This window comes from Triturus cristatus, chromosome 5_2 (assembly GCF_964204655.1).
Source record: "Triturus cristatus chromosome 5_2, aTriCri1.1, whole genome shotgun sequence".
Lineage (NCBI taxonomy): Eukaryota > Metazoa > Chordata > Amphibia > Caudata > Salamandridae > Triturus > Triturus cristatus.
In genome coordinates this window covers 472231443-472246622 of record NC_140588.1, presented here as the reverse complement: position 1 = coordinate 472246622, position 15180 = coordinate 472231443, and the positions used below count along the sequence as shown (strand labels likewise).

The 15180-nt window shown below is 46.3% G+C and overlaps 1 protein-coding gene across 1 annotated transcript in view; it reads right to left on the bottom strand.

Annotated features, from left to right (window-relative positions):
- Positions 1-15180, bottom strand: part of VPS41 (VPS41 subunit of HOPS complex) — an 828363-nt gene that overhangs the window by 736384 nt on the left and 76799 nt on the right. The window contains exon 2 of the mRNA XM_085607440.1: positions 3799-3837. Coding sequence (XP_085463566.1) covers positions 3799-3837 — 39 coding nt within the window. The remainder of the gene's footprint in view (positions 1-3798; positions 3838-15180) is intronic.

Here is a 15180-nt window from a genome sequence, read left to right as displayed (position 1 = left end):
GATTTGAGACCGTCCTATGCATCCTAACCTTAATGGTCTGATCTTCATCATGCAAATGTAGTACATTTTTTAGTTTGGTATTACCTTTATCCATGCTACAGAAGGTGTCATATAAATTAGAGATACAGTCAGGCATAGTGGCAAGTCAATCGACAGCGTCAAGGCAACTAAATCTGTTGGAGGTGGTAATGCCAGACCACATATTATAATCACCATGTCTAGCCAAATTGGGAGCACTGCCATAATAATGGTTGACATAGTTCCACTTGGGGACATGATGAATGGGTCTAGGTAAAGGGTAAAAAAATGGTAAGGGTCTAGCTTCGATGGAAGGATTCACACCGTACGATTTCCAATTGCATATTAGTTCAGCACTTTGGGGTTCTTCGAAGGATATGACAATACAGTCACCCGTGGTTGATTTGGCCGTTGGCCCTACCCATGGTACCCTCCTAACCATAAGAATCTTACTTTTCATCTGGTTAGGAATGGGTTTATATTTGTCTAGCCAAAAAATCACTTTATTTTTTAAAGATTGAAAATTTTCTTCATATTGGCTATCCAATTCTGGTACCCCTGTGAGGACGACTACAAATGGACTAGCGTCTGGGGGCAGATCTATATACCCTCCTCTAAAGTTACCATGCGTGTGGCTAGACTGATGGTTTGACTTATGAGTAGTATTTATAGAAGATTTATCTGGCAGGGATTGATTGCTTACAGAAGGAATATGGGAAAATGCAAGCGGATTAGGTCGAGATTTATTTGGGACTAATACGCTCTGGTTGGAGGAGTGGGTAGAGGGAACAATTGGCATTTGAGAAGTCTTACTATGTACCTGCTTTTTCTGAAAAGGTTTACTGGTAGCATTTACAGCAGTAGAAGTTGAGGGGGTTGAATTAGGTTTATCTTTAGTACTACTAATTGGTTGTTTGGCTTTAGTATTCCCTACTATCCCCTCCTTTTTTTGCTGCACAATCGATGAATATGTGTTTATTGTTAGGTCCGGGGCGAGAACTGGAGTTTGTTGGATGGCTCTAGGCACATCAGTACAGTTAAGGCTTAAACTTGACAAAGTGATAACACTTTTCTCAACTTCAAGAAGTTGGTTCTCAATGTCAGTAAGCCTGACTTCTAGTGGTTTAAGTAATCTCTTTAGGGTCTCCCAAACTATTTTTAAAAATTCTTCTCTTCCACCATCTTGTTCTGCCATATCAGACGAGACTCTTTGCCCCTCACTAGCTGAGTGATCAGACATGCTGATAAAGATTTGTTCATCTGTGATAGCATTAGTATTTTCTACAGTTGCTGGGGCTACATCGTGTACAATGTCAGTTGTTGCAATAGGCATACTTGGAGCTCCCCCCGTGATATTATGGCTAAGAGCTACTTTTGCTTTTTTCCTAGCAAAAGCGGTTAGGTGTTTGCGTTTTCTTTTGTGTTTTGGTGCAACCTTGGCAGATGACTTGCCTTTATTAGACTCTATCTCAGCTAGTAGCTGACAGGTCTCCTCATTTACGATATCCTCAGCACTCTCCTTTGGAAAATTCAGCAGTGATAGGCTTCCAGTTTCGGCTCTAACAGAAGGCCCAGGAGGTTCCTGATAATTAAAAGGAGTTATTTCATCTGCTGTTGAGTGAACCTCAGCCGAAATTATAATTGGTTTTGTGCCAGTAATGCGATCAGGCGTTTTAGAGGTTGCAATACTGCCTAGAGAAGATTTTTTTCCAAGCGCAAATTCAGATGAGAGCCTCCTAGCACTCTCAAGTTCTACTGAGACTTTGTGCTGAAGTTTAGTTATTTCATTATCAATTGAGAGATTGGTCCTGGTGATAAAATCATCTAGGGTGCCTGTAGCCTTTTTGGAGATCTTAGTAGCCTTACTCCTAGTTTCTCGCGAGAACATTGTGTGAGAGGGGTTTTACAATTGTGTGTGAGTAGGGAAAAAAGGTCAACTAATGTGACACAAAACTTAAAAGCCAAGAGGAATGGCCCGGTCCGGTCTTACACGGTCTCTAATGGCCTAAAACGGCCCTGTCTTTGCCCCGTCTTCGCCCGGGCTGCGTCCCGCGCTGCGGGAGTAGGATGTTGTTATGAAGCCTCAGGAGGGCGGGGGGCGGGCCAGCAGGGAGAGCGGACCGGAAGCTCTCCGTCGGTCTAGCAGGGACTTCTGGGAATTGAAGTCCCCGCACGCTCGCAGCCCTGCTGCAGCCACACGCCTGATGCCGCTTTTCCTCCTCAGTACTCCTCGCAAACGTCAGGTGTGATCCTCTCCTCAAGACGGGCGAAGGGGCACCCGCGAAGCGGGTGCGCCGAGAGGTGGAAGGGCGCCGAGTGAGAGACAGGTGAGCCGGCAGTTGGCAGTGCTAAACTCCTCCGTTTAGTGTCCAAACAATTTGAGCGAAGTGTCCCATTCGTTTAGCTGCAAACAGGTGTTTTGAATCCTCAGGAGGGCGGGGGGCGGGCCAGCAGGGAGAGCGGACCGGAAGCTCTCCGTCGGTCTAGCAGGGACTTCTGGGAATTGAAGTCCCCGCACGCTCGCAGCCCTGCTGCAGCCACACGCCTGATGCCGCTTTTCCTCCTCAGTACTCCTCGCAAACGTCAGGTGTGATCCTCTGCTCAAGACGGGCGAAGGGGCACCCGCGAAGCGGGTGCGCCGAGAGGTGGAAGGGCGCCGAGTGAGAGACAGGTGAGCCGGCAGTTGGCAGTGCTAAACTCCTCCGTTTAGTGTCCAAACAATTTGAGCGAAGTGTCCCACTCGTTTAGCTGCAAACAGGTGTTTTGAATCCTCAGGAGGGCGGGGGGCGGGCCAGCAGGGAGAGCGGACCGGAAGCTCTCCGTCGGTCTAGCAGGGACTTCTGGGAATTGAAGTCCCCGCACGCTCGCAGCCCTGCTGCAGCCACACGCCTGATGCCGCTTTTCCTCCTCAGTACTCCTCGCAAACGTCAGGTGTGATCCTCTCCTCAAGACGGGCGAAGGGGCACCCGCGAAGCGGGTGCGCCGAGAGGTGGAAGGGCGCCGAGTGAGAGACAGGTGAGCCGGCAGTTGGCAGTGCTAAACTCCTCCGTTTAGTGTCCAAACAATTTGAGCGAAGTGTTCATGAATTTAATTGGACATTTAGCACTCCCTAAACAACAAACAACACACATCTATATAAAAGCAGATAGATAAAAAAACATATGAATACAACTTCAAATATTCAATCAGTTTTACATGAATAATAAAATCTAAACTATGTTGAAAATAAAAAACTTGCATTTTAAAGCATCTCTCAGGAATGTGCATGCAATCTGCCAATTGCAATATTTTGTGAAAACATATGCAGGTTCCGTGGAAAAGTACAATGTGGCACAAAGCCAGCATCTTTATATAGTATTGTGAGCAAAAGAAAACCAATGAGGCCTATAAGGTGCACCGTTAGGCTAACAAAGGGAAAACTACAATGGGCCATGCAAGAAACCCACGACACCCGAGCTCCAGGGGGCTCCCTCAGCACAGTACTCTGGCCTGAGAGCTACTGATTAGATCCAGAGTGGGGCCCTCCGTGTACCTTGCAGAGGGGCCCCCTCAAGTTTCGTTACGCCACTGCATGTACACCCATTCACTGATATCCAATAACTCATTTGCAGTTATGGTTCAAGAACAAAAGCTCTGTAAAACATAAGCATACACTACCATCTAAACTAAGAATTTCTGCAAGAAGAGAGCAACAATCAAATGCTTTACAGTGTTACAGCTTGAAAATAACATAGACTGACAGGTAAGGTTCTGTCATGGGGCTTTCCTATGTTGTCTTACCTCTGATTCTTCTGTAGATTCTTCATTGGCTGTGAACACCTGGAAACAGAAAATATTTCAAATAATTTATTTTCTTCATTTACAACTATATTATTTTACGTTTAACCAAAATAGTTTAATATTTGTATTTTGACAGTTGTGTACAAAAGGTCAAGACTAACTACAACTCCAAAATACACAAAATGTAAAAGCAGCAGAGCTGACATTGAAATGTACTAGCCCACACCTACCAAACTTCTAGTATGTTTACAGCTGAAATTGGCATGTGCTCTAACAAACTTAATAAACTTCCAATACTTTGTATTGTCTTTATTATTTTTTTCCGTAGTGTGGCATTATCACATGGGATGTTAATGAGCTTTACATATGATGTGTGCCAAAGGGTATACATTTCTACATGAGAATCACTGACTGTGTGAGTCACATAAAAATAGATCTCACTTAAGAGAAAGTTCATATTTAATATCAATTTGACAAAGTCCGATTTATATACAACAGGTTTACTAAATACGTTAGTGTGCATTCAATGCGCATAGTCAAAAGGAGAAATTGGAATATTGGCTACAGAGATATGAGTTGAGGAGAATTTGGGCTCTGAAAATATTTTTTCTTTACTTCACTCTCTTTATTGGACATCCTACTGAAGCTTAGGGATATATGTTATAAATTATTATAAAAAGTTTATACTATGAAATGAATCTAACTCCTTCGCTTACAATTAGTTTACACATTCGTACACGTCGCTCTCGCTACTCTCGAAGGATCTTTCCCTCGAGCGTCTTAAGAATGTAATTGTCAGTTGTAGGGTCAGTTAACCCTAGGGTCCACCCAAAGTTTACACGGCTAGTAATAATACCCAGCCTGTGCTAGTCAGGCTAAACAGTTTTCATAGTTTGGTACAGGGCAGTGTTTAAAGCCACGCTGATAGCAACAAGCACCTTCAGACACCATGTAGATACTGAACACAACATGCCCCATGGCAGTGGCATTGTGGGTGGAGAACATTTTGGGGATGAGATGGTCAACTAACCCTATTTATTTTGCCTATGCATAGCATAACGCAGGTAACAATGGTGGGATGTCAAATGGCTTTGCTGCTCCGTTGCTTAGACATGGCCGTAACCATACTTTCACTGCACTGGTACCAGAGAGCCTGTAACAGCTTCCAGTGATAGCTGGCACACTCTTCTTTTTAAACCAAGGAGCCTGTTAAAAGGCACAGGCCTAGGTAAGGAAGCCAGGCAAGCCTCAAGCTATTCCCATTCCCACTATACTCTTCTGAAGTTTTGATTGGGGTCTCAGATCTTTAGAAATTGCAAATAGAGGATCCAGCTACTGTTACACAAAAGCAGAAGGAGGACAGGGAAAGAGGAGCATCTAGGGGCTGAGGCAATGCACTACTGACAATGAAGCAATAATTAGTCTCGAATCACTGACAGAATATCGAGGAGCTAAATATCGACCTACAAAAATATCGGCGACAAAATATCGACTACCAGAATATCGAATTCCTATCTACAAACAGATAAGTACAAAAATATCGAATCCTAAATATTGTTGTAAATAATATAGTTTGCTAAAATATGGACTTTTTTAAATGTCTTAAAAGTAATGTAAAATTAATGGAATAATAAATATAATTAAGTAAAATATACTTAAATACCCTTAAAATTAATAAATAATAAATGTAAGTAAAAAAAATAAACATGCATTTTTTTATTACATATATATTAAAAATTAATCAATATTTTTAATAATTAAATGTTAAAAATATAATTATATATTTATATAAATTGACCTATAATATAAATATAAAAATAAATTATATATAATAAGTTAAAGCATTAAAAAAAAAATGTAAATAATATTTTACACTACATTAAATACTGAAAAGATTGCATAGCGTAAAAGATAAAATTACTATTTTCACTCCAACAAGTGGTACAGTAGGGAAAGTGTTGGATTGCGGGAGGGTAAAAATTACTATTCCCACTCCAGTGAGTGCAACAGTAGGGAAAGCGTTGGATAGCAGGTGGGTAAAAAAGTACTATTCCCACTCCAGTGAGTGCAACAGTAGGGAAAGCGTTGGATAGCGGGAGGGTACAACAGTAGGGAAAGCGTTGGATAGCGGGAGGGTAAAAATTACTATTCGTCACTCCTGTGAGTGCAACAGTAGGGAAAGTGTTGGATAGCGGGAGGGTTAAAATTACTATTCCCACTCCACTGAGTGCAACAGTAGGGAAAGCGATGGATAGCGGGAGGGTAAAAATTACTATTCCCACTCCAGTGAGTGCAACAGTAGGGAAAGCGTTGGATAGCAGGTGGGTAAAAAAGTACTATTCCCACTCCAGTGAGTGCAACAATAGGGAAAGCGTTGGATAGCGGGAGGGTAAAAATTACTATTCCCACTCCTGTGAGTGCAACAGTAGTGTCACGGTGGCCGGGGGTCCTCTCCTCAGGATGGCGCTGATGCTCTATAGGGGTCCACCTCTCATCTGTCCCCAGTCCGGAATATGTGTTATACACACGGACTCGGGAGACAGGTGAGCGAGGGAAGGAAAGGGAGGAACAGCAGGGAAAGGAACCTGAAAAGACACAAGCACACAATGAGCACGACTATCTTTATCCCCGTATTTGATTTGATACTCAATCCCCTCTCCTCCTCCTCTTACCTGCACCTCCTCTAACCCCTCGGAAGGAAGGCGCGAGACCCAGGGCACTATCCGCTATCCGGTTAAAGGGAGTCACTGGCCAACGGGTGATAGTCTGGAACGGGACCCGCTGGGGATCTCTCAGGCAGGTGTACACAGTTCCTCTAGGAGTAAAGGGCAGCACTTTGGGACAGTGCTTAATACTCTAGAGCGCACTGCATCACAAGGTTAATAATTGGAAACAAAAAAGGAGGTGTTTTCCCGAACACAAGGAACGGTAGCTGGTCTGATCAGTACTCACGGTTGAGAAGGAGACAAACGGTGCAGAGCGCTTCAACTCTGTACCCGGAAATCCGTGGGCAGAGGAGCGCTCCGTTCGCGCTGCCACTCTGAACCCGGAACTCCGTGGGCAGAGGAGCGCTGGAGCAGTTTCCAGGAGCTCGAGTGTCTGTGGGCGGAGATTCTCTAGTGCCGTGATTCGGAGGTCGGTACACCAGGAGCGGGCTTGCCAAGGCGGGAACAGCTACTTCTTGCAAGGCGGGTCGAAGATAGGACCGGAGAGCCAAGATAGACGAACTTCCAGGAATCATCGGCACCGCTCTCTGCGCGCGCTGGGTTATATCTGCTTTGCCTTGCATAACCTGGATCACGTGAGACAGGCTCCGCTGAGCCTTCTGGGGAGTGTAGTTCGTGCTGCGTTCGTATCGCGCAACAGGAGTTTGTGATACTGCGAGCAGCGTTTCACCGGGTCTCGGTTCGTGACAGTACATCCCCCTCACGCCTCATCCGGCGCTGGGAGCAGCCCCAGGTTTACCCGGACAACGGCGGTGAAAAGCGGCCACCAGGCGTGAAGCGTGAATTGCTGCCGCAGGCTCCCAAGAGCTTTCCTCCGGACCAAAGCCTTTCCATGCTAAGAGATACCAAACCTTGCCTCTCACCAGTTTGGAATCAAGCACTCTTTGCACCACGTACTCGCGTTCATGTTGCACCCACACGGGAGGAGGGACCTTCCTGACGGGACAAAGCGAGGGTTTGAGCAACGATACGTGGAACACGGGATGAATGCGCATGTGCGTCGGGAGACGTAGTTGTACGGCCACGGGGTTGACGTGCCGCACCACCGGGTAGGGGCCTATGTACTTCGGATTGAACATACTGGGTTTCTTGAATGTGATGTTCTTTGTGGATAACCACACCCTGTCCCCCTTGTGGTAAACGGGATTGGGCCTGCGGTGTCTATCAGCCTGCGTCTTATATCTCTCCTTTGCTAAACGTAGGTTTGCGCGGGCTGTGGTGAGGGTTGAGTGTATCTGTGTGAGCCTGTGTTGTAGATCAGGAAGAGCGAGGCGCTTTCGAGGGAGCAAAAAAGGGGTGAAACGAGGATGAAACCCTGAAGAAAGGAAGAAGGGTGTGTGTTGTGTGGATGCGTGTGTAGTGCTATTATAAGCGATTTCGGCCACCCACAACTAGTCCACCCATGCTTCGGTTGCTTTGTCCACGTAGCAGCGGAGATACTGTTTCAGGGTCTGGTTGAGTCGCTCGGTTTGTCTGTCGGATTGGGGGTGGAAACTCGTGGAGAGGGAAGATTGGATGCCCAGCTCCGTACACCAGACTTTCCAAAAACTGGCGGTGAATTGGGATCCTCGGTCGGATACGATTTCAAGGGGAAGTCTGTGTAGACGCACTATGTTCTTTAGCAGGAGTTTTGCCAATGTACCCGCGGTGGGTACCTGTTTGCAGGCGATGAAATGCCCCATCTTTGTGAGGTAGTCGATGACCACCACTATTGCAGTACAGTTTTGATCCTTCGGCAGACCCACAATGAAATCGACCGATATTTTCTCCCATGGATTCATAGGGGTCGACAGCGGAAGCAGGAGACCTTGTTTTTTGCTGTGGTCGGTCTTCATTTGGGCACATGTGGCGCAGGTTTTCACCCATTGCAGAACATCCGGTCGAACCGACGGCCACCAGAACTGCCTCAGAACCTTTTCAAGGGTTTTGGTTCCCCCATGTGACCTGCACTTGGGACTTGGTGACACCAGCAGAACACGATTTTCCGGAGGCGAAGAGTTGGGACCAACACCCTTGAGCCACGCATGGGGATGCCCTGATGCATTCGCCATTCCTTGTGACTCCGAAGCCAGGATGTCCAGGCAAATGTCCGTATACCTTGTTTCACTCCGTGTATGAATGACTCCGTTTCCACTCTACCCACCACCTTATCGGGGGATATGATGGGTTGTTCTGGATCCACCGAAGGGAGACAGGACGTGTCCTGGCGAGACAAGGCGTCAGCCTTCCTATTCAGTGTCCCTGGTCGAAAGGTAACGAGGAAGTGGTATTCCGCGAAGAAGAGCATCCATCGCCGTTGACGGGGAGTGAGATGTCGTGCCGACCGCAGGAACTGGAGGTTGCGATGGTCTGTGTAGACCGTCACCTGATGTTGAGCGCCCATCACCCAGTGTCTCCATTCCAGGAAGGCTTCTCGGATGGCTAGCAACTCCTTCTCGGCGACCGTGTAATTTCTTTCTGCAGGATTCAGCTTGAAAGGTATGCCACGGGATGGAGTTGCCCAGTCTCGGGATGTCTTTGTGACAGGACAGCACCCACGGCGATGTCAGAAGCGTCTGCCTCCACGATAAAAGGAAGTTCGGGTTTGGCGTGCATCAAGACGGGAGCAGAGGTGAAGGCCGTTTTGAGCTGTTTCGAACGCCGTCTGCGCCTCAGGGTGCCAGGAAAACGGTACTCCCTTTCATGTCAGTCTTGTGAGCGGGGCTACTAACTGCGAGAAATGGTGGATAAAGCGTCTGTAGAAGTTCGAGAAGCCCAGGAAACTTTGCACGTCTTTGACGGTTTGTGGCGGCGGCCAGTTGGTAACGGCTTGTATCTTGCGGTCCGCCATGATCTGTCCAGCGGGAGTTAGCAAGACGCCCAGGAACTCCACTGTAGTCACGTGAAATTCGCACTTAGTGAGCTTGCAGTACAAGTGATGTTCTCTTAGTGCTTGTAGGACCTGTCTCACGTGGACGACGTGTTCTTCCGGGTTGGCTGAAAAGATCAGGATGTCATCGATGTATACGACAACAAACTTATCCAAAAAGTCCCTCAACACCTCGTTAAGGAAGAATTGGAATGCCGCAGGGGCGTTGCAGAGCCCGAAGGACATCACCAAATATTCAAACAACCCGTACCGCGTTTTAAAGGCCGTCTTCCATTCGTCCCCCTCTCTCATCCTCACTAAGTGGTACGCCCCACGGAGATCCAGTTTGGTGTATAGTGCGGCCCCCCGCACCTGGTCTAGCAACACCGGTATCAACGGCAATGGATATTGATTCTTTATCGTCACGGAATTGAGAGCGCGCTAGTCTATGCAGCAGCGTAATTCGCCATTGGCCTTTGGGATGAAAAAGAGCGGGGACGCTGCGGGTGACCGGGAGGGACGTATGAATCCCAATGCGAGGTATGTGTCCAAGTACTCACGGAGATGGCAGGTTTCAGGACCCGTGAGCGCATAGATTCTACAACACGGTATGATGGCATCGGATTCCAGGTCGATGCGACAATCGTAGTCCCTATGTGGAGGGAGTTCCTCTGCCTTTTTTCTGTCAAATACGTCTTTGTAAGAGTAATACCACTCAGGAAGTACCACTTCTTTTTCTTCCGCCGTGGCGATGTATTGAGGAGACGCCAGGAGCATGGCCGGAGAGGAAGCAGGAACTGTGCAGTGTTGTTGGCACTCAGTGGAACAAAAGGATATCGTGTTCGTAGACCACTCTATGGTAGGTTCATGTTGTCGTAACCATGGTACCCCCAAGATGAGTTTACACCGGGGAGCTTGGATGATGTTCAGGGCCAGCCATTCCCCATGAGTCCTCCCTATAGTCACCCAGAGGGCAGGTGTGAGTTACCGTATGGGTCCAGATTCCAACTCCTTCCCGTCCACAGCGTAGACGAGTTCGGGTGTTTGTTTAGGCAAGAGTTGCACTCCCAGTCTCTGGGCTTCTGCTTTATCCAGAAAGCAGCCAGTGGCCCCGGAGTCGATCATGGCCCGAATCCTCTGAGTCGTATGGTTGATGACTATCTCGAGTGTGAGGAAGAAATGGTCAGGTTCTTTGGCGGTGTCGGACTCCATAGAAGGGATAGAGAGATAGCTTGAAGGCTTCCCTTCCTGATCCTTCAAGCCCGAGAGTTTCCCGCCTCTCCGTCGCCTGCCACTGCGGCGGCTTGACCAGCGCGAGTCCGTCCATACTTAGGTCGTACGGGGCATTCTCGGAGATAGTGCCCCTTTTTACCGCAGTAAAGACAAAGCCCCTGTTTTCGGCGGTAATCCCGTTCGCTCAATGTCATCGACGCCCGCACAGCACCAATCTCCATGGGTTCGGGTTTGGTTGACCCAGGATCTGGAGCACGTGTCTGCTCATACGAAGAAGGGGTCTTCTCCTTCCTCTTATGGTCCCATCTTCTTTCTCTGAGTCGGTACTCTAACCGAGAAGCTAGTTCCACCATCGCTGCACAAGTACGGGGTTGAGGGTCGATCTGGGCTATGTCGTCTTTCAGCTCCTCCGTCAACCCTCGGTAGAAGATGGCGGACTGTTTCGATTCTGGCCAATCCGTTTCGGCTACCAGTCTGCGGAAACTGTTGAGGTATCCGATAAAGTCGTTGCTACTTTGTTTGAGGTCTAGGAGATCGCGGTCCGCGAAGAAGGTATCGGCGCGTCGATCGAAGGTTCTCTCGAACTCTGCCCGAAAGGCGTCCCAATCATACAGCAGAGCTTCGTCTTTTCGGACAATTGGGACCGCCCATTGAGCCGCTTCTCTGGTGAGGTAAGAGATTAGGAATGCCACCCGTGATTGATTGGTGGTAAACAGTTTAGGTTTACAATGGAAGTGTAACATAATCTGTGTCATGAACACCTGTACTTTCTGCATGTCCCCGTGAAATCTTTCTGGAGGGGTCAAGGGGACGTGAGTGGGAATCTCAACCACGACCTGGGGTGGTTGAGGAGGACCTATGCTCCCTGCATTGAAGGGATTACGTTGTAAGCGATCTATCCGGGAGTGCAATGCGGCCGTTTCCTGTCGAGACGCGGCTAGCTCTACCTGTACCTGGGCTAAGGCCGCCACTACATCTTCTAAAGTGGCCATCCCCTATGTCAGCGCAATCAGGAGGAGTGATAATCCGTGGGCCGATGATTCTGTCACGGTGGCCGGGGGTCCTCTCCTCAGGATGGCGCTGATGCTCTATAGGGGTCCACCTCTCATCTGTCCCCAGTCCGGAATATGTGTTATACACACGGACTCGGGAGACAGGTGAGCGAGGGAAGGAAAGGGAGGAACAGCAGGGAAAGGAACCTGAAAAGACACAAGCACACAATGAGCACGACTGTATCTTTATCCCCGTATTTGATTGATACTCAATCCCCTCTCCTCCTCCTCTTACCTGCACCTCCTCTAACCCCTCGGAAGGAAGGCGCGAGACCCAGGGCTCTATCCGCTATCCGGTTAAAGGGAGTCACTGGCCAACGGGTGATAGTCTGGAACGGGACCCGCTGGGGATCTCTCAGGCAGGTGTACACAGTTCCTCTAGGAGTAAAGGGCAGCACTTTGGGACAGTGCTTAATACTCTAGAGCGCACTGCATCACAAGGTTAATAATTGGAAACAAAAAAGGAGGTGTTTTCCCGAACACAAGGAACGGTAGCTGGTCTGATCAGTACTCACGGTTGAGAAGGAGACAAACGGTGCAGAGCGCTTCCACTCTGTACCCGGAAATCCGTGGGCAGAGGAGCGCTCCGTTCGCGCTGCCACTCTGTACCCGGAACTCCGTGGGCAGAGGAGCGCTGGAGCAGTTTCCAGGAGCTCGAGTGTCTGTGGGTGGAGATTCTCTAGTGCCGTGATTCGGAGGTCGGTACACCAGGAGCGAGCTTGCCAAGGCGGGAACAGCTACTTCTTGCAAGGCGGGTCAAAGATAGGACCGGAGAGCCAATATAGACGAACTTGCAGGAATCATCGGCACCGCTCTCTGCGCGCGCTGGGTTATATCCGCTTTGCCTTGCATAACCTGGATCACGTGAGACAGGCTCCGCTGAGCCTTCTGGGGAGTGTAGTTCGTGCTGCGTTCGTATCGCGCAACGGGAGTTTGTGATACTGCGAGCAGCGTTTCACCGGGTCTCGGTTCGTGACAAGTAGGGAAAGTGTTGGATAGCGGGAGGGTTAAAATTACTATTCCCACTCCACTGAGTGCAACAGTAGGGAAAGCGATGGATAGCAGGAGGGTAAAAATTACTATTCCCAGTCCAGTGAGTGCATCAGTAGGGAAAGCGTTGGATAGCGGGAGGGTATAACAGTAGGGAAAGTGTTGGATAGCGGGAGGGTAAAAATTTCTATTCCCACTCCAGTGAGTGCAACAGTAGGGAAAGCGATGGATAGCGGGAGGGTAAAAATTACTATTCCCACTCCATTGAGTGCAACAGTAGGGAAAGTGTTGGATAGCGTAGGGGAATAAATTAATATACCCAGTCCTGCAATATAATGAACATTAATTAACAATTAATTATTTTGTAAAAATGTATTTACCTCCCACCATTTTCCCCATAAACATCACCTACAATATTGTAACATATTAATATAATTAATTAACAATTAATTAACCAATTACAATTAATATAATTAACATATTTACAAATTAATTGCTAATAATTAATATCTAATGACTTACTCATTAATAAAACAAATACAAAATAAATAATTAACAATGAATTATTAATTGTTATTAATCAGTTTATTATTAATTAATAATGTCATTAACGTAATAAACAATATAAATTATTGAATATTAAATTATTAAGTAATAAAATAATTAATTAATTAATTACAATTAAATTACTTCCCACCCTTTTCCCCTATAAACCCACGACCCGCTACGGAATTAAATTACACAAAAATTAATTAACATACAATTCATTACTTTTACAAAATTCAAACATATATTACAAAAATAATACATACTTTTAACAGATATACTATCACTTAAATAACTAATTAAAAAAAAAACGATATTACTAACTTCGATATTGTAGAACTCGATATTTCTTACCTGCATTTTGATATTCTGCACCACTATATTTTTGCAATTCAATATTCTGTCCATTCGATATCAAAAACTCGATATTCTGTGCTGTCGATATTTTTTTTCCCGATATTGTGACTAGTTACCTTTCGTCCCATGTACTCAGCATTCCCACATGATGAGCCATGACAACCTGCTCAGGAGACGCATGGCCTGTATGCCTGGTATAACTGCTAAATAGAAAACCAGTGACTTATGATGGAAATGTTTTAGTTACCAACATTATTCATATACAGACTGTGTCAGTCCTAGGTCTCACTGAAAGGACTGCCCCAAAAATACCACACTCCATAAGTCACCTGAAATTGACATTACTTTAGTGCAATCAATTATCTAAACTCTGATTTTGGTGTATATACTACAATATTTTCATAGGTAGTCTGGAAGACCCATATAATTTCGGAATCAATGGAGCCAGTAAATTATATAGAGAGTACGTTTTGATAGTTTGATTTCCAAAAACCAAGAATTCGTTTGAGCACCTGGTTGTGAAGTAGTCGAAATCTTTGGCCTTTAGAGTGATATGATTAGATTATTAGATGACATAATTCGACAAGTGGTTGTGTGGTTTGGATAGTGAGGCTGAGCCTGTGACAGATGGCCTGCTTCACTTTCATGCACAAGGATGTTTGTGCTGGAATAACAAACACAGCCACGACAGTTGGAGGACATAAAATGAAGGCAGCAAATTAAAGATGGCATAAGGGTGTCAGAAGGTCTGGCATTAGCCAAGACCTTTTGATTTTACTAACATTATGAGCATAATATACTTATATAAAGGGCATTTCAGCCACCTAGCTTCATCCATTGGTTTGTTGTGGCATTCACAGGTTGCTTCCACCCACTACAGCATACAGGATCGAGCAATGGACCAGTCTGCTTAAGCCACTTGTTAACATCACTTTGGAAGGCTGCATATTGCTCTTTCACAAGAAGCAAATCTGCATTGCACACACCACACACAAGGTATTTACATTCAGTGCCAGTATTATTGTTTTTACTTTAAAATTACTTTAGTGCCATCTTTGCATGTGAGCACAGAGCACAATCCAGCTTTATCAGATCCCATCTCCTGCTAATGCTGTTGTAAAAATCCTTTTGGAGTAGCCTTGTGTTAGAAATGGGGGTCTCTAGTTGGCAATGCTATGCACTGTTGTCGAAGTAGGGACCCTTCTTCCTAGTCAGGGTAAGGGGGATACACTTCTAAAATAATCACTGCTCACCCATTTGGTAGCTTGGCACAAGCAGACATGCTTATCTCAGAGGCAGTATGTGAAGCATTTCTGCACACATACAGCAATACAATGAAAACATTACAAATGGATACCATGCTAGTTTAGAAAAATACGTAATCTTAATCTAAACCAAACCAAACCAAAATGACAAAAAATCCACAATACAGCAATCGAGATGTACTTTTTAGAAGAAAAAAATGGATCTGTCCAAAGCAAACTATAGATGCGATACTTTCAAGACAAAGTACCTTGGATGCGTCAAAATCATTAACAAAAACAGCTGCAGTAGAGGTGATTCGTCGGTTACTTACGAGCAGGGAATGTGATGCGTCGGTTCCTTACTCCAAGGGAGGTGAATCGTCGGT